At 44.0% G+C, this 23,910-nt stretch overlaps 1 protein-coding gene across 3 annotated transcripts in view; it reads left to right on the top strand.

The window, feature by feature from the left end:
• zranb3 (zinc finger, RAN-binding domain containing 3) overlaps window positions 1-23,910 on the top strand; it is a 214,496-nt gene that overhangs the window by 19,250 nt on the left and 171,336 nt on the right. Inside the window, exons 2-3 of one of the 3 annotated variants that reach the window (XM_038789899.1) lie at window positions 10,061-10,243; window positions 23,414-23,509. In XM_038789899.1, coding sequence (XP_038645827.1) covers window positions 10,074-10,243; window positions 23,414-23,509 — 266 coding nt within the window. In that variant the 5' untranslated portion in view covers window positions 10,061-10,073. Of the gene's footprint in view, window positions 1-10,060; window positions 10,244-23,413; window positions 23,510-23,910 lie in introns of those variants that run through there. The other 2 variants (XM_038789900.1, XM_038789901.1) reach the window with 2 other exon arrangements.

The raw sequence follows: 23,910 nt of genomic DNA, 5'->3' as shown, positions 1-23,910 counted from the left end.
TTAAAACATTTAAAAGCAGTTGCACTTAAAAACCAATGGAATATTTATTGTAATGGAGAAGTTTGACATTGAATAAATATAAAATTAGTTCTTCAGGGCCAAAGAGGTTGTTCAGGAGAATTCCTAATTTGTCCACTGCCTAAAAACCCAGCTGCACCTTATTCAACAAGGCAGAAGTCAGGTTTTTTTTTAATGAGTGACCAATAGCATAAGAGTTAAAGTTACACCAAATCAAGTGTCACGAAGATGTACCATATGGAATTAATTAGCTATCTTATCAGCTGGTTTCATCTATTAAACCTTTTTAAAAAGGGGCCTTTTACTGAAAAGCAGGAACACTGATTTAAAATGGCTGCAGATTTGCATCTCTGACGCCACAGTTCATTTTATGGTGCTGCAGGGTTCATGGAAGCCCAAACAGTTAAAGACCTTCCAGGAGATGTGAACAGCTTCCCTCCTTTCTCCTCCAAGTGGAAATATGAACCATTCAGGAGTTAATTGCAGGAGCATTAAATATTAATCACCTTGGCTATCACAGTGGTTAAGAGGAGCTGTGCCAGACCAGAACTGCATGGTAGCTAAGTGGTTATCACTGTTGCTTCACAGCTCCAGGGTCCCATGTTCGATTCCCAGTTTGGGTCACTGTCTGTGCGGAGGTCTGTACGTTCTCCCGAAGATGTGCAGATGAGGTGGATTGGCCGTGGTGAAATCCCCTTGGTGTCCAAAAAGGTTAGTTAGGGTTACGGTGATAGGGTGGAGGTGTGGACTTAAGTAGTGTGCTTTTTCTAACGGCCATTGCAGACTCGATGGGCCGAATGGCCTCCTGCACTGTAAATGCTATGATTCTGAGAACTTCTTTCATCGATAGAGGCCTTGTGATGCATTCTTTGTGTAGATGCGGCCAGGTTGTTTCCACTGGCGGGTGAAAGCAGAACTGAGGGGGGCAAAGCCTCAAAATAAGGGGAAGTCGATTTAGAACTGAGTTTAGGAGGAACTTCTTCACCCAAAAGGTTGTGAATCTATGGAATTCCTTGCCCAGTGAAGTAGTTGAGGCTCCTTCATTAAATGTTTTCAAGATAAAGATAGTTTTTTGGAGAATAAAGGAATAAAGCGTTCTGGTGTTCGGGCGGGAAAGTGGAGCTGAGTCCACAAAAGATCAGCCATGATCTCATTGAATGACGGAGCAGGCTCGAAGGGCCAGCTGGCCTACTCCTGCTCCTAGTTCTTATGCTTGCATTTGGGATTTGGCAGCGAAATCCTGGCTGCTGGAAGGGGTGGCGGTCTCTTTTTCTTTCTCACTCTCTGCACAGTATTCCATCTAAAGTTTGAACATGCTTTTGCTGATTTAAACGTGTGTCTACGTTCCTGCAACAGACAGTGACTCTACTAAAAGTCATTGGCTTTGTACAATAGTGTTTGCAAGAGATAAAGGACATACCAGCAATAACTTTGAACCAAGTACTTCAGCTGAAGAACCGACGCATCCTGGATTCAATCAGTGAATCTTTATTGCCTTTCCCTTTTTGAAAATCTGCACTTGACCTAGCCAAGTTTAATCTCTGACCCTTTGTTGAAGTGGGTAATGGAAAAGAAGAAAACCAGTCTATCTTTGGTTACTCTTGGAGGAACTTCAACAGTGTACTTGTAGTAGAGAAGAGAATCACTGACGGGAACTTTTGGATTTCCATGTTTTAACTGCATGTGTGGCCTTGCAGAATTTGCTGCCATTTCACTGTTGGTAACAACTGAACACTGAGACCTTTTTTAAAAAAAAATTTTTTTTTGTTTCTATAAATTTAGATTAGCCAATTATTTTTTCCAATTAAGGGGCAATTTAGTGTGGCCAATCCACCTACTCTGCACATTTTTGGGTTGTGGGAGCGAAACCCACGCAGACACGGGGAGAATGTGCAAACTCCACACGGACAGTGACCCAGAGCCGGGATCGAACCTGGGACCTCAGCGCCGTGAGGCGGTTGTGCTAACCACTAGGCCACCATGCTGCCCTTGAACACTGAGACCTGATTGGCAATGTGGACGTGGTCCTCTAGAGCCCGCATGGATTATAATATGGTTCTTTCTCCTGCCTGTCCTTGCTGTCTTTCCAAATCATACGGTGGGGGGTGGGATCAATAGCAGGCATCAATGGGCAGCACGGTAGCACAAGTGGATAGCACTGTGGCTTCACAGCACCAGGGTCCCAGGTTCGATTCCCCGCTGGGTCACTGTCTGTGCGGAGTCTGCACGTTCTCCCCGTGTCTCTGTGGGTTTCCTCCGGGCGCTCCGGTTTCCTCCCACAGTCCAAAGATGTGCAGGTTAAGTGGATTGGCCATGATAAATTGCCCTTAGTGTCCAAAAAGGTTCGGAGGGGTTATTGGGTTACAGCGATAGGGTGGAAGTGAGGTCTTAATGTGGGTCGGTGCAGACTCGATGGGACGAATGGCCTCCTGCACTGTATGTGCTATACACATGCTGGAAACAAGCCCTGGCATAAACGCCAGCACTCAGATTGTCAAATATGGGAAGGCCATTCCATGTTTATATGAATGACAATGGCTACTGTAGTGCGTTACTGACGCAGAAATGCTGACCGCATGTGACCCGTGGTGTATTTCTCGACAAAACAATTCCCTGTCCTCAATTGAATGCCTCCGCGTGCAGTAGCAATCCATTGTGCTGTCTGGGCTTTCAAGGTTATCAAGCCAATGGTGATGACCAGCTTACACATACCAGGCATACCTTGGTAGGACTGAAACACTGGAGAATTATAAACAGTCTCCAACAGGTGAAGAGGTAACTGGAAGCAGCGGTGTTGCTGAGGAATAAATCAGTACAAACAGTTAAAAGATCTAGCTCCCAAATATGCGGAAGATATCATGGACAAAGGGGAGACAAACAAGGAGGATTATTGCTTTGAAAGCCCAAACCCCCACAGGATCCACGAGAAACCCCTTGAAAATGCAGACCATGGCCTGTTTATGGACAGTTCGCAGAAGGTGTGAAGGAAACCGTAAGGGCACGATGGGCAGTGGTAGATAGTGTGGTTGTCAATATTGCTGAGGCAAGTGTCCCAGGAAATCTCTCTGCTGAACAGCTTGCCAAACTAACAGTCCTCACATCTGCCAAGGTCTGTACCAACAGTAGATATGAAGGGTCATCCACAACGACATATCTGTATCGAGTAGACAAGGGTGTGTGACTTCCAGTGTGGACGTGGGGTGGGGCGTATGCAGCACAATTAAATAGTTAAAAGATTGGTAGAAGTGACAGGGGCTGGTTTAGCTCACTCAGCTAAATCGCTGGCTTTTAAAGCAAGCCAGCAGCACGGTTCGATTCCCGTACCAGCCTCCCCGGACAGGCGCCGGAATGTGGCAACTAGGGGCTTTTCACAGTAACTTCATTGAAGCCTACTCGTGACAATAAGCGATTTTCATATTAATTTTTCATTTCATAATTGTCGTAAATGGATTCTGCAACTCTAATTAAGGCACATCAGAAGGTTCGGAATGCCATCTAAAAGGAAATGTGCAGGAAGGTGGGGCAGCAAAGTGAGTGGCCGAAGGACCTCCAGTGACAGATTGAGCCATCGACCTGGAGGAGGTGAAGACGCAGCAAATACGTGACCAGGCGCTTCGCGACAGAAAATTTTATAATCTTTATTGTCACAAGTAAGCTTACATTAACACTGCAATCAAGTTATTGTGAAAAGCCCCTCGTCGCCACATTCCGGCGCCTGTTCGGGTACACCTAGGGAGAATTCAGAATATCCAAATGACCTAATAGCACGTCTTTCGGGACTTGTGGGAGGAAACCTGCGCACACAGAGGAAACCCACGCAGACACGGGGAGTATGTGCAGACTCTGCACAGACAGTGACCCAAGACGGGGATCGAACCTGGGACCGTGGAGCTGTGAAGCAACAGTGCTACCATGCTGCCTGATGATTAGGAAAGCAAGGAATCCAAAGGGTGGCCCCCTGCATATATGAGACAGAAACCTGCTGAATGGAAATCCACATTCTGGGAGCAAGGCTGTGCTTGAGTGTCTGGAACAGTGTTGGCGGGGGGACAGGAATGAGCAGTGAAGTTGCAAAGCATTATGTGCGCCCAGGTTAACATGGATCAAGCCATAAAAAAGCTAAATGGCCCATCAACGCAGATCTAAGGAGTTTCAGGAATACACCTCGATAGACTTTACGAGCAGTCCGCTGGCAAAGGACCTTAGAGGTTGCTGATGACCAGTGACACAGGGGCATTGATGGATATGATCGGGAAAGGCCGGTTAAACACTGACCACAGTTTGAAAATATGAGAGCAGAAAGAGTAATGAGGACTAACCGGTGACGACTGGAGTGAGTTATGCTCTCTCTCCACAGGGACATGAAGACCGCAATCTTGCTGATAGGCTTGGCAACCACAATTAGCCTCATCCCAGAAGAGACAAAGACAGTCGAGCGAGGGACCTAGAAAGGTCTGTTTAACAGGAGCTCATGCGATACCAGCTGTGACCAGGAGCATTTAAATGTCCCCATTAACAAACTGGTGTTTCTCGGGGCTGTTCGGAGTGGATCTACATAGCCCCCAGGGTAGCACCACTGGCGGCTCCTGTGTAAAGGGGACGGAGAAGATGAATGGTACCTGACCGTACCTGGGACAATGACCACAATCACTGAAGAATCCTTAAGATGCCCTGAAAACCACTCCTGGAATGCAGAGTGAACTTCTGGTGTGGGACTCCTGTAGGAACCTGTTTGAGAACATGTCTCTCGGTTGTACTTCACATTCGCCAGATGAAACTACCAGAGTGGTGAAACACAGATGAGGTCCTTTTATCACCGACTCCATATGGTAGTCTCCTTACACCTGCCGAGTTTCCAGGATATGCACCACCCAATATGTCTACTAGCTAATGTACTAGCTAATGACGTGGTCACCCTCTATGGCACAGGGATGTCCACCGTCGGCTCCCTGGACACAGCAGGAATAGATGACAAGGTTAATAGCGATCTCCACATTGATTCCTAAGATAAGGGCCCACAATGAATTGGAAAGACAGCAAGGACAGACAGGAAAAAGTTGAGCTAGAACCGTATTATGATCCATGCTGGTTATAGAAAACCATGCCCACATTGTCAATCAGGTCTTGGTGTTCAGTTGTTACCAACAGTGAAATGGCAGCAAATTCTGCAAGGCCACAGATGCAGTTAAAACATAGAAATCCAAAAGTTCCCGTCAGTGATCCTCTTCTCTCCCACAAGTACACTGTTGAAGTTCCTCCAAGATAAACAGTCCAACCAAAGTATGCCTGGTATGTGTAAGCTGGTCATCACTATTGGCTGGCTAACCTTTAATGCCCAGATGGCACAATGAATTGCTGCTGCAGACGGGGGCATTCCAGTAATGACCAGGGAATTGCTTTGTCGTGGAGTATACCACAGGTCTCATACGGTCAGTGTTTCTGCATCAGTGGCGCACTATAGTAGCCATTGTCATTCATATAAACATGGAATGGCCTTCCCATGTTTGGCAATCTGAGTGCCAGTTTTTGTAAGGGCTTGTTTCGAGCATGTGTCTGCCTGCTATTGATCCCACCCCCTACTCTCTGTCATCATTATGGTCTGGGGGTGCAATCCTTGCACCTGTCTTAATTTATTTGATCTCTTCTTGACCTGAATCTTTGCCCGTTTACTGAGTCCTAAGTAGCTACTGAGAACTATAATCATGCCTTTTTCTTCTTTGTCTTTATTTTGAGCATTCCAGCACCCATGCTGCTTAGGTGGGGGTGGTCTTCTGGAATACATCCTGTTTTCTTATAACCATCATCTCTTTATTGGTTGATGTTTCTCTGTCGTAAATTTGGTTGTTGACTCTTCAGGTCCCAACTCATTTTGTCTGGCCTGGATATGGTTGAATGGTACCTTGCCTGTGATCTGTGCTCTGGCAGTTCTGACGTGTCGGTTTCCTGGTGCAGCTCTACTTGGCCTGTCATCTCAGGATGGTTTGGACCTGCCTAGATACACGCTCAGGTTTGAGTGTCTATCAACTGTATCATGCCATCTCCAGACTTGCACCCTAACTATGGGTGGGAAAATAAAGGTACTCACCTGCCTGGTGCATCTGACCATCCGGTTCCTCAGTTGCTGGTGGAGACCTTGCTCACAGCACCAATTGCTGTGGGCTTTCTGAAGACTCTGGATACAGAGTCGGCTGTAGGTGAATCAAGCAGCAGTTTATTCAATCCAAGTATGCACAGGGAAAACACCCTCACATTGCTCTGAGGTTACTCAAGTTATACAGTTTCTTCCATATATTTATACCATCCTCATGTTACTTCATCATTGACTCAGTGTTCTCATCCCACACATTCAGTTCTGTCCGCCAACAATTATACAGACGAAGTTTAAAAAAAAGTTACGCAATGACCTAACCTTCAACACAAACGATGGCAGCAGTTCACTCAAAAATACAAACTTGCATTATCTAGCATGAATATTTATGACATTGTCCAGTGAGCCGCTGATCTTAGCCTGACCCTGGAGGTCAGGCGACAGTTTCCGATCACTTATCCGGCCTCACCTAAAATCACATTCCTTACTTTACCTACTCCAGTGATCCTTTTTGCTGCAAGCACTTTTAAAATCTAATCGGCAATTTGGGCAAGTCGAATATCCCATTGTGCACCAATTCAGATTCAAAGGGTCCGATCAGTCAAAACTCTGAGCTGGCAGCTATAAACTGTTTGAGTCTTCAAACTATGTTTCCCAGGGTGTGGCTGTAAGTTCTACCTAATTAAGTGTATACTTAGGCACTCTTATACATACCATTATACTTAATAAATCTATGAAAGCTTCTTCTTGATGTTTGAAGAATCCTATTGATTTTGAGAAACAGATCGAACATCTCATAAATAAAATCATTGTCTGGAACCTGTATGATTTAGCCCTTGCAGATCTGTGCCAGCCATCTTAGTTAGGCTTTTAGTTTACGTTCGCTCTTTTTTCCCCAACTTATTCAACCTCTCCATTGCAAAAATAAAATTGTGCTCCTGTACATTGTAGCTCTCATTTTGTTTTCCAATCTAGTTCCCTTGATATTGAAAATATTTGTAACCATTGTGATGTACCATCGATTGTACGCGAGGCGAGTGATTTACCAAAGTCTGGCTTTAATTGACTAGAACACAGCTCTGCGATCGTCTACAGTGGAAAGGGACGATCGTCAGGCGTCTGAGCATTTATACCTCGTTAATAGAGGCGTGGTTAACTCAGCCTCTCGGCCAATCGGTCGAGAGGCACATGACCGACCAGGGCCAATGGTAAGCCGATGTTCTGGCCCAGTGGCAGACGAGTATGCAGATCGTATCACCACATTCACCCCTTACGGAGAAGGAAGGCGGGGGGGTGTGTGAACGAGACCCAGGGTGGGGTGGGGGGGCGGGGGGGAGAACTGGTGATATGAGTAGCCGTCGGGAGAATAAATTTCTCTCCGTGCCCTTATCGATGTTTTGGCCTGGCAGACCATGGAGTAGTGGCCCTTCTTCCCGCAGCTCTTACAGAGGGCGGAGCGGGCTGGGCAGCGCGAGCGAGGGTGTTTAGCGTACCCGCAAAAGTAGCAGCGGGGCCCCGCGGCACAAGCCTGAGGGAGGCTGGGAGCGGCGGGTGGCGGGTGGGAAGCGTGCCAGGAGGTGGCCTGGCCAGGGTCATAGGTGCGAGCGCTGAGATCTGCGACCTCCAGGGAGGCGGAGAGAGTCAGCGTCTCAGTTAAACTGAGTTCGTCTCTTTCCAGCATCCGCTGGCGGATCACGGGAGACAGCATCCCAGCCACGTAAGCGTCTCTGATGAATAGCTCCATGTGCTCTGTAGCGGACACCGCTTCACAGGCGCAACCTCTCCCCAGGGCATAGAGGGCCCGGGCGTATTGGTCTAGAGACTCACCGGGGACCTGCTTTCTGGTGGCCAACAGATGTCGAGCGAATACCCTGTTGATCGGTTTGATGAATTGTCCTTTTAGCTTTTGTATAGCGTCATCATAATCCGTTTCCTCTTTGATTATTGCGTAAGCGTCAATACCCACGCTGGAGTGGAGGACGTGCAGCTTCTGTGCCCCGGTTGGGGGGGGGGTGGTTGTAGATGCTAGGAACCCTTTGAGGCAAGTCAGCCAGAGTTGGAAAAGTTCTGCAGAGTTCGGAGTTTGCGGGCTGATGCATTCGGACTTCATGCGGAACTCCACCTTCAAAGTCGTAGTCAATTAAATTGATGTACCATCGATTGTACGCGAGGCGAGTGATTTACCAAAGTCTGGCTTTAATTGACTAGAACACAGCTCTGCGATCGTCTACAGTGGAAAGGGACGATCGTCAGGCGTCTGAGCATTTATACCTCGTTAATAGAGGCGTGGTTAACTCAGCCTCTCGGCCAATCGGTCGAGAGGCACATGACTGACCAGGGCCAATGGTAAGCCGACGTTCTGGCCCAATGGCAGACGAGTATGCAGATCATATCACCACACATTGTTTGATCAAAAATATTCAACAGCCCTATTGACAAGGAACAAAATCTGAAAAATAATTATAGCTTTGGTTAAGTGTGGGAGAATTGTTTTTGATGTAATGTAATTTATCTCCAGGCCAAGAAGAAAACTTAATTACCTTCCCCTTTTTCCCCACTCCCTGTTAGTTCGAGAGAAGCCACAATTCTCTTCACTTCTTTTCCCTCCTCATCACTCCCAATTTCTATGGAATTCAACTTTCTGAGCCTCAAACACATCAGCAAATCATTAATGCAGTCCATAATGAATCATTGTCCATTTTGCTTTTCGGTGCAATTTTAAAAAAATTTATTCTTTCACAGGATGTGCACATTGCTGGCCATCCCCAATTGCCCTTAAACTGAGTGGCTTGCTGCGCCGTTTCAGAGGACAGTTCAGAGTCCACCACATTGTGGGTCTGGAGTCATATGCAGGCCAGACCAGGTATGGATGGCAGATTCCCTTGCCGAAAAGCCATTAGTGAACCAAATCGGCTTTTATAACAATCAATGGCCGTTTTACCATCACTAATACTGAGATTAGTTTTAAATTCCAGATTTTTCTTTAAAATTGAATATAAATTCCACTAACTGCATGGTGGGATTTGAACCCATATTCCCGGAACCTTAGCCTGGGCATCTGGATTGATGCCGCCATATTCGCAGATGCAGACTGCTTTCCCCTTTTGAGGGATGATTTAACCTAAGGATCTTCACACCTCTGGTGAGGGGCAAGGTTCAGAAGACCGGCCTTCATGAATGTGGGAATTGAAACTGAGCTGTTGGCTTTGCCCTGCACCATGAGCCAGCTGTCCAGCCAACTGAGGTAAACCAGTCCCCATAATAGCCTAGTGACATTACGACGATGTTAACCTCCCCGCTTTAACTAGGAAATTTCATAAACTGGAAATCTGGTCTACCTGGTTGGTAAGGAATAGATTTGTGTAAAAGGCACAAGATACTGGTAGAAGATTTACTCTCATTAGTTGCAGAATTTTAAAAATGTATAAACATATTTATAATCATCTGCGATTTACCTAATGTAACAAATAGTTTTTTCATATGGAAACAAGTGAAAGTCTGGCACTAAATATAGTAATACATGATCGAGTGCTTCATGGCGCTGAGGGTTGAGTGCTGTTTAAATTATCTGTTTAATGCACTCTGGTAGAATTGAATGATTTTCTATTGTTTTTAGGCTGGATTAAAACAGCGTTCGCTGTTTAATGTATTTTACAGCTGTTTCTTTGTTTGCCATGATCTGCCTAAAAGGAACATACCGAAAGTCAGATTGTGGCAAATACAGTGTTTTGATTAATTGTGAGTTCTGAGATTACAATATGGCTCTGCAAATATATTTTAAAAATTCTCCTTTCTGGAATTTGATCTCTGTTTGCACGACTAACTGCTTTATTTAGTAGAAAATCTAATGTTCAGCATGAAAAGAGTTTAAGTTCTGTTTGTAATGAGTAATCAAATATTTTTAGCACAAGATCAATTGTAAGGCTTAACCTTTATTCTAAAAATGTAAAATAGGTCTGAAGAAGCCATGCGAAAAAGCCAGCAGCTCCATCAACTGCCTCCCTCTTTATTCTCTGAGAATAAATGCTCAGGGGATGAATTTGATACCATGCTGTCGAAACTGCCTGAAAAGCTTCATCAGAAATTGCTTCCTTTCCAAAAAGAAGGAATCAAGTTCGCCATAGAGAGAAATGGCAGGTGAGCAAACCTTTCTTATTTTGGAATTGTAATAACAAGAACACAGGTTATTGTATTTTTCTTGCTGATCTCCATGGCATTGCACATGGGGGCTTGGATTATACCCGGTGTTTCTCAAGTGAATGTAACCCGTCCATCAAAGGCCATGCCTTACCCACAGTGGTTAGCACTGTTGCTTCACAGCTCCAGGGACCCAGGGTCGAATCCCGGCTTGGGTCACTGTCTGTGTGGAGTCTGCATGTTCTCCCCTTGCCTGCGTGGATTTTCACCGGGTGCTCCGGTTTCCTACCACAAGTCCCGAAAGACATGCTTGTTCGGTGAATTGGACATTCTAAATTCTCCCTCTGTGTACCCGAGTGTGGCGACAAGGGGCTTTTCACAGTAACTTTATTACAGTGTTCACGTAAGCCTACTTGTGACAAAGATTATTATTATAGAAATCCAGCTAATTACAACCAAGAACTAATACAGATGTAAATTTCAAGCCGTAAGTCAGTAGGCGTTTTCTTTTAAATCATGTTTGCAGCCAAGTGTGAATCTGGAGTGTGTCAGATGTAGGTCTCTTACTTTTACTGGGGCAGAAATATAATTGCAGACCATTTCCCAGGTTGCTTCAAAACTATGTGTAATTAATGAAGGAAAGGGGCGCACGATGACGAGTGGTTAGCCTATGGTGCTGAAGACCCATGTTCGATCCCGGCCCTGGGTCACTGTCTGTATGGAGTTTGCACATTCTCCCCGTGTCTGCATGGATTTTGCCCCCACAACCCGAAGATATGCAGGGTAGGTGGATTGACCACTCTAAATTGCCCCTTAATTGGAAAAAATCAATTTGGTACTCCAAATTTTCTTTAAAAAAAGAAGCAAAAAAAATTGTTGTTGAAAGAAAAATGCACATAACTCCCAACAAGTCTTTTTGCTTCCAGGTTACTGTCCTGCGAGTGTGTGTCAGTTTCTCTTCTTTAAATCACCGTGACCTGAAATGCCAGGAGCTGGAGTATAGAGATGCTACTTTGTCCCTCCTGGTTTAAGTTACTTAATGGCTGGGATTTTGGCAAAGCAATGGTGTTTACCACTGACCCCGAAGAAAGCTGCCCACAAACATGTGTCTGTCTCTGGTGCGAATTTCAAATTTTCCAATATTATTTTGATTCTGGTGCCAAGTCCAGGGATCTTCAGCAATGTGATGTCATCAAGCAGGTTAAGCAGCCTAGAAAACTTCTCACAGTTGGCAAACCAGAAAATAGAACACACTTCTTCCCCCCCCCCCCCACTGTTTTGCTTTTTTGTGAAATACAATTGCGATGTACACATTAAATGCTGAAATACCATAAACAAGCTTAAAAATAATTATATTAAAATTAATTATATCAATTATATAAAAATTGTTGGGAAAACAAAGGTTGTTTTTTAAGGGATTTATATTTGTATTTGTAAACATTAGAAATATGTCATAGCTTTTAATGTTTAATTTAATGTTCCTAAGCCTGGAAAGGTAAAACCTATAGTTAGGACAAAGGTGAACAAAAGTGGATGGATGTGTGCGGGTTGGTTAAGTTGTAACTATGTTTCTATTGTGATTAGAGAGGTCTATAGCGTGAATAATGAATAAAATGCATGAGCATGCGGGTGTCCCGTAGCACCGAGGCCTTCTAAGATAGAGAAATGTTTAATTTTTATTGGCTAATTTGATTGAGATTGGAGATAGGGAATGAGAGTGAAGGCTGCTCTCTCAGCTCTGCTAAAGTCATTTGTTTGCAAACCACAAAAGGGGACATCTCTCTCAGCTTTGCTAGAAGGAAAACCATGCCATGGACTAGCAGTTAAGAAAACAAGTGCAGAGATCTGAAGAGCAGCTAATTAAGGAAACTAGAGATGAAGAGAAGTTTTCAAGCAGTCTGAGGTCAAATATACGAGAACAGAGAGCTGTTCAATTAAGCCACATAGAGTCTAAAAGGCATTAGATCGTAAGAGTCCAGAAAGATATCTGAACTGATTTTCAAGTTTGAGGGATTTTAACTACAGCCTATGAAACATGCGTTGAAATATCGTGTAAATCAGTGGCTGAATCTCGAAGTTTGTGCAAAGTCAAAGCAAATGAAACCTAAAAGGGATTGCTGTAAAATCCTGGACTAGATTCACTGTTAAAAGTGGAGCAGAAGCTTTGTTTAAAACTGTCATTTGGAAAATGTGGTCTGGATTTTGGAAAGCATAATTATGAGAGAAGAAAGCATGTTTTTGGGGGTGGAGTTCTGAAATATCAACATCACTATCTGGAAGGGATTCTGCAGAAAAATCCACAAACACAAACTTGGATTCAGAGCACAGTGTGTGTATTTAACCACAGTGATCTTGTGTGCTTAAAAATACTGTTTGTGGGGCGGTATGTGGCGCAGTGGATAGCACTGGGACTGCGGTGCTGAGGACCTATGTTCGAATCCCAGCCCTGGGTCACTGTCTGTGTGGAGTTTGCACGTTATCCCCATGTCTGCGTGGATTTCACCCCCACAGCCCAAACATGAGCAGGTTAGGTGGATTGGCCACGCTAAATTGCCCCTTAATTGAAAAGAAAAATAATTGGATACTCTTTAAAAAAAATTTTTAAAGTACCGTTTGTGTTAATTAGAACATTGTAGCTGAAGAAGTGCTTTGTGATCCATGTTAATGTTTAAATCTATGTATTTTTTAAGCAAAGAGGGGAGTAAATGTGCAATGTATTATAATCTTGTTAAAACTAATTAGCAGTCCTGGACTCTGTTCCTCCATGTTTTATAAAAACAGTAAAAGTTATGGTCTTTTGAGCCAGTGTTCCATTCTGGGATCTTCCCGTCCAGTTGTAACATCAACTGGGACTGCAACACATGGAATTTGTATCATAAAGAAAAATTGACATTACACATGTAAAATTAATTTTCCAGGGCCGAGAGCTTGTTCAGCATTCATTAGTAATTAGTATGCTAGTTAAAATGCAGTTCTACTTCACTCGTGGAACTCCTTTTGCAAAGTTTTAACAACAATATTTCAGCTAAAAGAAGTCTTTGTCAGTTCAGTGTCTTCTGAAGATTGTCTGCGGCAATTTCAGGAGTGTATTCTGTGGAGGAGCAGGATATCACTGACAGTAACTTGTGTATGACCAGACATGAAAGCCTGCTGCCAATTTCATAATTATGATGAACACTTGACAGTCTTGCCATCATTACAATGGTAGAATCACGGCCAAAAGTATTGTATAGCTGACAATTCACAAATTCCATCTGAATGTGGGCAGTATTATGCCACAGCAGCAACTTTCATTCATGTATGAAACTGAAAATCGCTTATTGTCACGAGTAGGCTTCAATGAAGTTACTGTGAAAAGCCCCTAGTCGCCACATTCCGGCGCCTGTTCGGGAAGGCTTTTACGGGAATCGAACCGTGCTGCTGGCCTACCTTGGTCTGCTTTCAAAGCCAGCGATTTAGCCCAGTGTGCTAAACAGCCCCATTGACATCGAGAAAAGAATCCCAGCCACCGTGCAGAGTCACAAAGAAAAATTAATTTTCAGTCAGAGATTTTAGGACGGGTTGATCAGATGGGTTTTAAGAAGGGTCTTCGAGGTGGTGGAGTGGTTAACAGATGAACTCCCATCAGAATTATAAGCTAATATTGCAATTGCTAGAACGAGTCAGCAACGAGTCCAAAATTGTAATTCTAATCGCTTGTTTCTCCTCAATGGGATGTGCGTGTCATGAACAAAGGCTAGTGTTTATTGGCCATCCTGAATTGCCCTTGAAGCCTTGAGTAGTTGACTGGGCCACATCAAAGGCATTTAAGAGTCAACCATATTGCTGTGGGTCTGGAGTTACGTGCAGGCCAGTCGAGGTAAGGACTTTCTTTTCCTAAAGGATGTTAGTGAACCAGATGGGTTTCCACGAAAATCTATAGTTTCATTGTAACCGTTACTGAGATTAGCTTTCCATTGATAAATATTTCACAATGGGAGCCGAGAGGGAGAAAGCAGAGAGACTACATAAAGAGGCACAAGAGAGAGAGAATGGAGAGTTTGCATGAAGATGCGCGAGAGGGCAGAGAGATTACATCGAGAGGCACAGACAATTGGGGAATGAAAGTGAGTGAACACTATATACGGTACGTCAGTGCAGCTTTACCATGTGGAATGTGTGCATCCTGCAGGATGTAGGAAGTCATTCAAGCAGACAGTCCCCTCAATGACCACACCTACAGGAAGTGTCGTCAGCTATAGAAGTTTGAGCTCCAGCTTGTGGAACTTGAGCGGTGGCTGGAGTCACTATGGGGAATTCGCAAGGCTAAGGTTTGTGTTGATAGCGTGTTTAGAGAGGTGGTCATACTACAGCTGAGAGGTACACAAGCAGAAAGGGAATGGCTGACCATGAGAGTATCTAAGAGTAACAGTCAGGTAGTGCAGGAATCACTGAGACTATCTTGCTCTTTAACCGCTGTTCTGCTTCGGACACTAGTGAGAAATAGTTTTTAAAAATTCATTCATGGGACGTGGGCATCGCAGGCTGTGCCGGCATATATTGCCCATTCCTAATTGTCCTTGAGGGGCAGGTAAGAGTCAACCACATTGCTGCGAGTATGGAGTCACCTGTAGGCCAGACCAGGTAAAGTTGGGCAGATTTCTTCCCTGAAGGACATTAGTCAACCAGATGGGTTTTTCTGACAATCAACAAGGGTTTCATTCGAAATTTAATTCCAAATGTTTATTGAATTCAAATCTCACTGTGGTGGGATTTGAACCTTGATCCCCAGAGCATTACTCTAGGTCTTTGGTTTACTATTCCAGTGACAATACCACTGTGCCACCGCCTCCCCTTCATCGTAGATGACCTGGTGTTCATTTTCCAAAATTCTTGGACTCTGGAATGGTTCCTCATGATTGGAGGGTAGTTAATGTAACCCCGCTATTCATAAAGGGAGGTGGAGGGAAAACGGCAAACTATAGTCCAGTGGGCCTAACGTCAGTAGTCGGAAAGTTGCTAGAGTCCGATTATCAAGGATTTCACAGCACAGCATTTGGAAAGCAGTGGTGTAATCAGACAAAGTCGGCATGAATTTAGGAAAGGAAAATCCTGCTTGAGAAATCCACTAGAAGACTACTACTTCTTTGAAGATGTAACTAGTAGAGTTGATTCGGGGAACAGGTGGATTGTGGTTTATTTAGACTTTCAAAAGGCTTTTGACAAGCAGACATAGCAGATTAATATGTCAAGTTAGAGTAAATGGGATTAGGGATAGTATCTTGAGATGGATAAAAAGCTAGATAGCAGACAGGAAGCAAAAAGTTGGAATAAATGGGTCTTTTCCTGATTGGCAGGCAGTGACTAGTGGGGTGCATCAGGGATCTGTACTAGGACCGAAACTGGTCACACTATATATTAATGATTTGGACATGGGGACTAAATGTATGATCTCCAAATTTGCAGCTGATACAAAGTTGGGCGGGAGGGTGAGCTGTGAGGAGGATGCAGAGATGCTTCAGCGGGATTTGGGCAGGCTGAGTGAATGGGCACATGCATGGCAGGTGCGGTATAATATTAATAAATGCGAGGTTATCCGCCATGGTAGCAAAAATAGGAAGGCAGATTGTCATTTGAATGGGTGTAAATTGAGAGCAGTGAATACTCAGCGAGAACTTGGTGTTCTCATGTATCAGTCGCTGGAAGTAAGCGTGCAGGCAGTAAAGAAGGCAAATGGTATGCTGGCCTTCACAGTAAGAAGTTTTGAGGAGGAGGAGAGATGTTTTACTGCAATTGTACAGGACATTGGTGAGGACGTACCTGCAGTTTTGGTGTTCTTATTTGCGGAAGGATGTTCTTCCTTTAGAGGGAGTGCAGCAAAGGTTTTCCAGGCTTATTCCTAGGATGCGGGACTGTCATGTGAGGAGAGACTAAATCAGTTAGGATTATAATCATTGGAGTTTTGAAGAGTGAGAGGGGCTCTCATAGAAACTAAAATTCTGACAGGATTAGACCGGGTAGATTCAAAAAGAATGTTTCCGATGGTGGGGGAGTCCAGAACTAGAGGTCATAGTTTGAAGATAAGGGGTAAACCTTTTAGGATTGAGCTGAGGAGAAATTTGTTCACCTAAAGAATGGTGAATCTGTGGAATTCACTACCACAGAAGGTAGTTGAGGCCAAAACATTGAGTAATTTCAAGAAGAAAGTAGATATGGCTCTTGGGACTAAAGGGATATGGGGGGTAAGGCGGGACCAGGGTATTAAACTTGATGATCAGCAATGATCATAATGAATGGCGGAGCAGGCTCGAAGGGCCGAATGGTCTCCTTCTATTTTCCATGCTATTGAAGATCCCGAGGGGTTGGACAGTGTAAGTATGTCACAAAGGGCACAGATTCATATAATGGGCAAAAGGATTAAAGGTGATGTGAGGAAAAAAAATTTTATCCAGAGGGTGGGTGGAGTCTGGAATGAACTTCCCAAGAAGAGTGTAGGTGGGAGGGACACACCATACGAATTTACCAGGACTTTGGGGCTGATCCGGCTAAACATCAAGCTGTGTTTAACAAGGCCAAGACGGGGCAGCACGGTGGTGCAGTGGTTAGCACTGCTGCCTTACGGCGCCGAGGTCCGAGGATCGATCCCGGCTCTGGGTCACTGTCGGTGTGGAATTTGCACATTCTCCCTATGTTTGCGTGGGTTTCGCCCCCACAACCCAAAAGATGTGCAGGGTAGGTGAATTGGCCACACTAAATTGCCCCTTAATTGGGAATAATGAATTGGGTACTCTAAATTTAAACAACACAAAAACAAGGCCAAGACGGCGAACTTCCAGGAGCAAAGTTCGGTTTGGAATGCTGTACACAGCGAATCTGTGGGTCACGTTTAAAGACCGAGAACATTATTTTAATATGCTGGAGGAGGCGACTCACTTTATGAAAAAGAATGGTTTGGGGGAGAATTGCTAGCTGTTATGTACAGTTATGGAGTTTTTTTTTGTTTGAACGTTCACAGGTTTGTTTAGCCTAACTATTGTTGATGTTATTTTGAGTCTGTGTTTCTTCTCACTGGGAGATTGGGTTAGTTTGTCCCGTCAAGGGTATGGATGTGTTCCTTCTGATGTGCATCGTTTTGGATTTGGGAGTGGCTTTGGGGTAGTTTGGGCCTTTTCGGGTTGGGTCTTTTCGTTGTTTTCCAAGTGGGGGGTCACCATGTTGTGCTAGTGAACAGGAGCAATGTGAAAGAGGGGGTTGCAGCTGATAGCCGAGTGGGGTGGGGGGCATGCCTTGGTTGGCTAGGTTTTCTTTGTTCGGGCGGGGGAAGGGTGTTTTTTGGCGTTGGATTGGTTGGCTGACTGATCGCAGGGGGGGAGAGCAGTGGTGGTGAGGAAGTCCTGGAGGGCAGGAGTTGGGTAAATTTCTGGTTACGTAGGTTTCTTTATGTTTGGATTTGGATGAGGGAGATGATGGCAGCCATTTTACGTGGGCCTGGATTCGGCTGGATCCCTTCACGAGGTGCATATGGCGGATCCTAATAGATGGGTGGGGGTTGTTCAGAGACCTCCTGTCAGGATGGTGATCTGGAAGGTGAGGGGATTAAATGGTCCAGTGAAAAGATCTTGGGTGTTTGCTCACTTGAAGAGGTGGAAAAGTGATGTAATCCTTGCAGGCAACACACCTGAGGGTTAGGGATCAGACGAGGCTAAAGAAGGGGTGGGTGGGGCAGGCATTAAATTCAAATTTTGACAGGAGGTCGAGGGGTTGGCAATCTTGTTTAACAAGAGGTTGGACTTTACTGCAGTTAGTATTTTGATGGACCCGAGGGGTGATATGTTTTGGGTTTTAACAGGGGCGCTGGTAGCTTTAGTAAACATATACTCTCCAAATTGGGATGGCGTAGATTTTATTAAGAATGTATTGGCAGTCATCCCCAACCTTGACTGTCATCTGTTGATCATTGGGGTCACTTGGAGGATGGTGAAATAATTGGTCGTGTTTATAGAGCAGTATGGTGGAGTGGGGAGGGTGGTCTGTGGGGTGTACCCATGGAAGTTTAATAGACTGAGCGAGGGGGAGTTCTCCTGTACCCATGTCTATCAGATATACTCACAAATAGACTTTTTTGTGGAGGGGAAGTCGGTACTCGCTGGGTGGCGGGTTGAGTACATTGCAATCGTAATATCAGAGAATGCATCAGTTCATAAGATATAGGAGCAGAATTAGACGATTCAGCCCATCGAGTCTGCTCCGCCATTCTATCTTGACAGATATGTTCCTCATCTGTTACCTACAATGCTACAGCCCAAGAGCTGGATTGCAAAATCAGCCAGTGCATCTCTTCCCTAGAACACATTACCGAGGAGCATGAGTGGGCAATTTAGCCTCCCGAGCCTAAACACCTTCAGTGTGATCATGGCTGATCCCATCCTGGCCTGAACTCCACCGTCCTGCCCGTTCTCCATAACCCTTCAACCCATTACCAATTACAAATCTGTCTAACTCCTCCTTAAATTGACTCGCAGTCCCAGTATCCACCGCACTCTGGGGTAGCAAATAAGACAGGTTCACAACCCTTTGGGTGTAGTTTCTCCTGAAATCTGTTTTAAATTTGCGACCTCTTATTCTAAGATTATGACCTCTCGCTTTAGAGTGCCCACAAGAGAAAGCATCTGCTCCACGTCTACTTTATCCATACCTCTTAGCGTCTTGTATACCTTGATTTGATCTCCCCTGATTCTTCTAAACACTTGAGAGTAGAGGCCCAAACTGTTCAATTTCTCTTCATACGACAGGTGCTTTTAACAAAACAAAGTATCATAAGAATGTAGTTAACATATATAAAACACTTAGCTTTTTTGTTATCAATTACAAACATGAAAAAAAACACAACAGCTACAGTAATCTATGTATACAACTCTTAATGAATCCCCCTAAGGTGTTCCAATCTAATACAAAATCCAATAAACCGAAACCCCTTTCGAGGGTGTGGCCCAGTGCACTGTAATCTCACTTGAATGTGACTGGTCCTTTCCCTGAGATTCTGGTCCAGTTTCGAAGCAGCAGATTCAAAACTACAGGCTTTGGAAGAAGGAGGGGGTCGAGAGGTTTAGAGATCAATTTGTGGAGGATAGGTTCATGGGACTGGGGGAGATGACGGAGAAATATCTACTCCCGAGGGGCAGCGAGCTTGGATATCTGCAGGTGTGGCACTTTGTTCGCAAATAACTCTATTCAATCCCCTAGTTATTGAGATCTACACTTTTGGACAGGACATTATCCTGTGATGAGTTGGGAGACAGGAAGATCTCTGACATATATGGGTGGTTGTTGGAAACGGGGAAGGCTCCATTCAAAGAGATAAATGGGAAGTGGGGAGATGAATTGGGCTTGGAGCAGGAGGGAGGGATATGGAGTGAGATTTTGTATCGGGGAATTCTACATCCTCTTCTGCCAGACTGTGCTTGATACAATTTAAGTTGTCCACAGGGCACACCTGACTAGAGCGCGCCTCAGTGGGATCTTCCCTAATGTGGAGGATGGGTGTGAGCGGTGTTTAAGGGAGCTGGCGAACCACTTGTACATGTTCTGAGTTCTGGATCTCATTCTTTGAGACATGTCAGAGATCATGGGGATGAGATGGGAACCATGTCCACTGGTGGCGACCTTTGAAGTGTTGGACCTGCTGGAGCTCCTTGATGAGAAGAGGGTTGATTTTCTTTTTTCGCGTTTGCTTCTCTGACTGCCTGGCGACAGGTCCTGCTTGGATGGAGGTCTGCAGTGCCACCTAAAGCCTTGGGTGTGGTTGGGGGACTTGGCAGAATTGCTGAGACTGGAAAAAATGAAACACTCCATTAGGAGGGTCGGAGGAAGGGTTTAATGCCAAATGAAAGCCGATCTTTGCTTTCTACAAAGACCTGTTTGTGGCCTACAATTGTCAGATGAGATGATGTAGGGGTGGAGGTTAGAGGATCTTGGGCATCTGAGGTTATTAAGTTTGTTCGTAAAACCAAAAAATGACACTTTTTCATGTACTGAAGTGCTTTTATCTGTCTGAAATTTTTTGCATCGTTTGGACTAAAAATATATATATTTTTTAAATGAAGCAGGGGAGTGGGACATGTCGATAACTCTTTCAGAGAGCAAGTGAAGAATCAATCATCCGATTGGTCTCCTGCACTGTAAAGCTTCAGTGATTTCGAGATTTATTAGCTAAATTTAAATTCCACCAGCTGAAGCTTGCGGTGAGATTTGAACCCATGTCCCCAGTTCATTTGGGCTGGGTTACTAGACCAATAACATTACCACTGCGCCACTATCTTTCCCACATTTGTTTTTTTTCGCATTGCGGGCACCGAAAGATCAGTTGAAGTCATTTGTTCCCATGAAAAATAAGTTGCAAATAAGTTTAGCAATAATAATCTTTACAAGTAGTCACAAGTAGGCTTATATTAATACTGCAATGAAGTTACTGTGAAAATCCCCTAGTCGCCACACTTTCGGGTACACAGAGGGAGAATTCAGAATGTCCAGTTCACCTAACAAGCATGTCTTTTGGGACTTGTGGGAGGAAACCGAGCCCCTGGAGGAAACCCATGTAGACACTGGGAGAACATGCAGACTCCACATGGACAGTGACCCAAGACGGGAATCAAACCTGGGCCCTGGTGCTGTGAAACAACAATGCTAACCACTGTGCTATCGTGCCGCCCTTTGTAAAGGTTAGTGAGTTTGCATTTGAGAATGTTTGGGCTCGGACAGGTATATGGAGATGAGCAAAATGTTCTTTTCAGACAATTAGTGCAGAAGTATATAATGTCTTCTGTTGCTGCACTTCACACTCCAAAATGTTCTTGCACTCTTTCGAAATGATCTTTTGTGTGGCAATAAAGGTTGTCAAAAATGTATTCTTAGACATTAACTATTCCAGTGTATTCCTGACAGACCTGAAAGTGTTCCCCAGCAAGTCTGAGAGATAATAATCGCTACTTGCATGTAGGAGCAGAGATTAGTTAGGGTGGACAGTGAGAGCCTTGTTGATGGTGATGGCTAGCATGAGGGGACATAGCTTAAAATTGAAGGGAGATAGATACAGGACAGATGTCGGAGGTAGGTTCTTTACTCAGAGAGTAGTAAGGGTGTGGAATGCCCTGCCTGCAACAGTAGTGGACTCGCCAACATCAAGGGCATTTAAATGGTCATTGGATAAACATATGGATGATATTGGAATAGCATAGATGGGCTTTAGATTGGTTTCGCAGGTCGGCGCAACATCGAGGGCCGAAGGGCCTGTACTGCGCTGTTATGTTCTATGAGAGCAGTGGTGAATTGAGAGATGAGATGGCAGAAGACCTGTCTTAAACATATTAACTCAGACTAGATTGTGTGACAAGAAGGATTTGGCACTTGGGGGAGACAAACCTTTGCAGTTGATGTTGGCCATTGCCTTTCAATCTGAGTTTTCATGATTTTGATTTGCAAATGATCTCTGACCCTGAGAATTGAGCTCGAGGCATTTATCTTAAGCACGTTTCCTGTCACAAATCTAGTGCTCGCAGGTAGTAAACAAAGTTTGAAAAGAAAAGATAAGAACTTTTTTAGTTTTAAATCCATTTTCAGCTGTATTGATAAAACTACGCATTACCCACCTCCAAAGTAATCAAGGAATATTTTTAATGCAACCTTTTTTAAAAAAACTTCATTCAGTAGAGCTGTGCACATTTGGGCTGGTTCATGGAAAATTTTATGTTCACCATAAGTTAAAGTTGAGCATAATTTGTGCCTGAGTCACTAATTGTGCCAAACAAACAAACAGCTCTGGGTTGTTATATACCTGGACACTAATTATCGAAAAAAAATCTGCTTTTCAGAGTTCTGCTGCACACATCCTGTCCTGCATTTCAATCAATATTTTCCCCTCTGTCCTAAAATGCATCAAATTCAAATAATTATTCTTGGCTATCAAAAACACACAGGTCTTGCTTTCGAGCATCCCTGTGCTCCATTTAAGCCCCATATTCCCTTTTGAATGCTCTGGCCCTTTGAATTTGGCCTTCTGAGCATCCTTCCACCATTGGATGTGCAACATTCCGCCAACTTGGTTCTCGTGCTTGGAGCTACTGCTGAAACCTCTCTTCTTCCCTTCTCTCCACTTCGTAAAACTTCCACGAAATCCACGTGTTTAGGCCAATTCTTTGGATATTCATTTCACACACACACAGACTTATTATGCCTTCTGTATTTGTGGGACCTCGATCTTGGAACTCAGTTATTTAAAATGATATATGAATGTGAGTTTTAAATATAAACCAAAACGTGGATGGTTCACACTTGTGCCGTAAAGTTTTTTTTTATATGTTTCACTACAGTTTGCCAACAGCTAGTTATGATTTGCAATATTTAAGGGCAGCATGGTGGCGCAGTGGTAGCACTGCAGTCTCATGGCGCCGAGGTCCCAGGTTCGATCCCGGCTCTGGGTCACTGTCCGTGTGGAGTTTGCACATTCTCCCCGTGTTTGCGTGGGTTTCACCCCCACAACCCAAAGATGTGCAAGGTAGGTGGATTGAACACGCTAAATTACCCCTTAATTGGAAAAAATTAATTGGGTACACTAAATTTATTTTTAAAAAATGATTTGCAATATTTATTTATTTGCCTGCAATGATCTATGGCCTGCTTATGTATCTCCATGTAATTTATTTTGAACGTGACCAAAAAAACCTAGATCCATTTTTAAATGGAGACTGGTGCAAAATTCCTGATCTGCAGTGTTCGAACTTTGTATGTAGGTAGGGAAATTGAATGTTGTGGGTGTGCTAGAAAGCTGAGTCAGCAGTGGCGGATCCGGTCTCCCAGGAATATCAAGGAGCAACAAGATTGAGATTTTATTTTTATTCGTGTCTGACATTGGATTTTTTTAACTTGGACTTGGTACGATTAAACTACACTATTTACAATTTGATGTTCATTGCTTGCACACATTTTGAAGCCATTTTTCCCCAATGGAATGTTGCTGATTCTGAAATGCAATTTTAGTAAATATGTTGATCTTGCTATTTTTTTATTTAAGTGTTTCTTCTTAACCTTTTCATCAATGTATATTTATTAAAGTTCCAATTAGCTGAAATTGCAAATGAAAGAGTTTAGTCAAGTGAGCAAGAATTCTACTAAAATTTCTTATTTTGCATTTTGTAGCATGTGGCTCTTCCCATTCTCTTTCAATTTCCAGCCTTCTAGCTTTTCCTCCATTTGCAAGTCTCCAATTCAGGTAAACAACATTCCCTTCACAAGGTAAAAACAAATTTCCTGTGGATGCTGGACTCTGAAACAAATACAGAAAATACTGGACAATCGCAGCAGGTCTGACAGCATCTGTGGAGAGAGAAGGGAAATTGAACGTTGTGGGTGACAAGCTTTGACCAAGAGTTATCCAGACTTAAAGGTTGGCTCCCTCCTCTCTGATTGGATTTTGTTTATTGTCACGTGTACCGAGGTACAGTGAAAAGTATTTTTCTGCAAGCAGCTCAACAGATCATGAAGTACATGGGAAGAAAAGGGAATGAAAGAAAATACATAATAGGGTAACGCGAGGTATATAATGTAACTACATAAGCACTGGCATCGGATGAAGAGCACCGGTGTAGTGTTAATGAGGTCAGTCCATAAGAGGGTCGTTTAGGAGTCTGGTAACA

This window comes from Scyliorhinus canicula, chromosome 2 (genome assembly GCF_902713615.1).
Source record: "Scyliorhinus canicula chromosome 2, sScyCan1.1, whole genome shotgun sequence".
In the NCBI taxonomy this organism is placed as follows: domain Eukaryota; kingdom Metazoa; phylum Chordata; class Chondrichthyes; order Carcharhiniformes; family Scyliorhinidae; genus Scyliorhinus; species Scyliorhinus canicula.
Note: the sequence above shows the minus strand (reverse complement) of the source record. Positions and strands in the feature narration are given on the sequence as shown.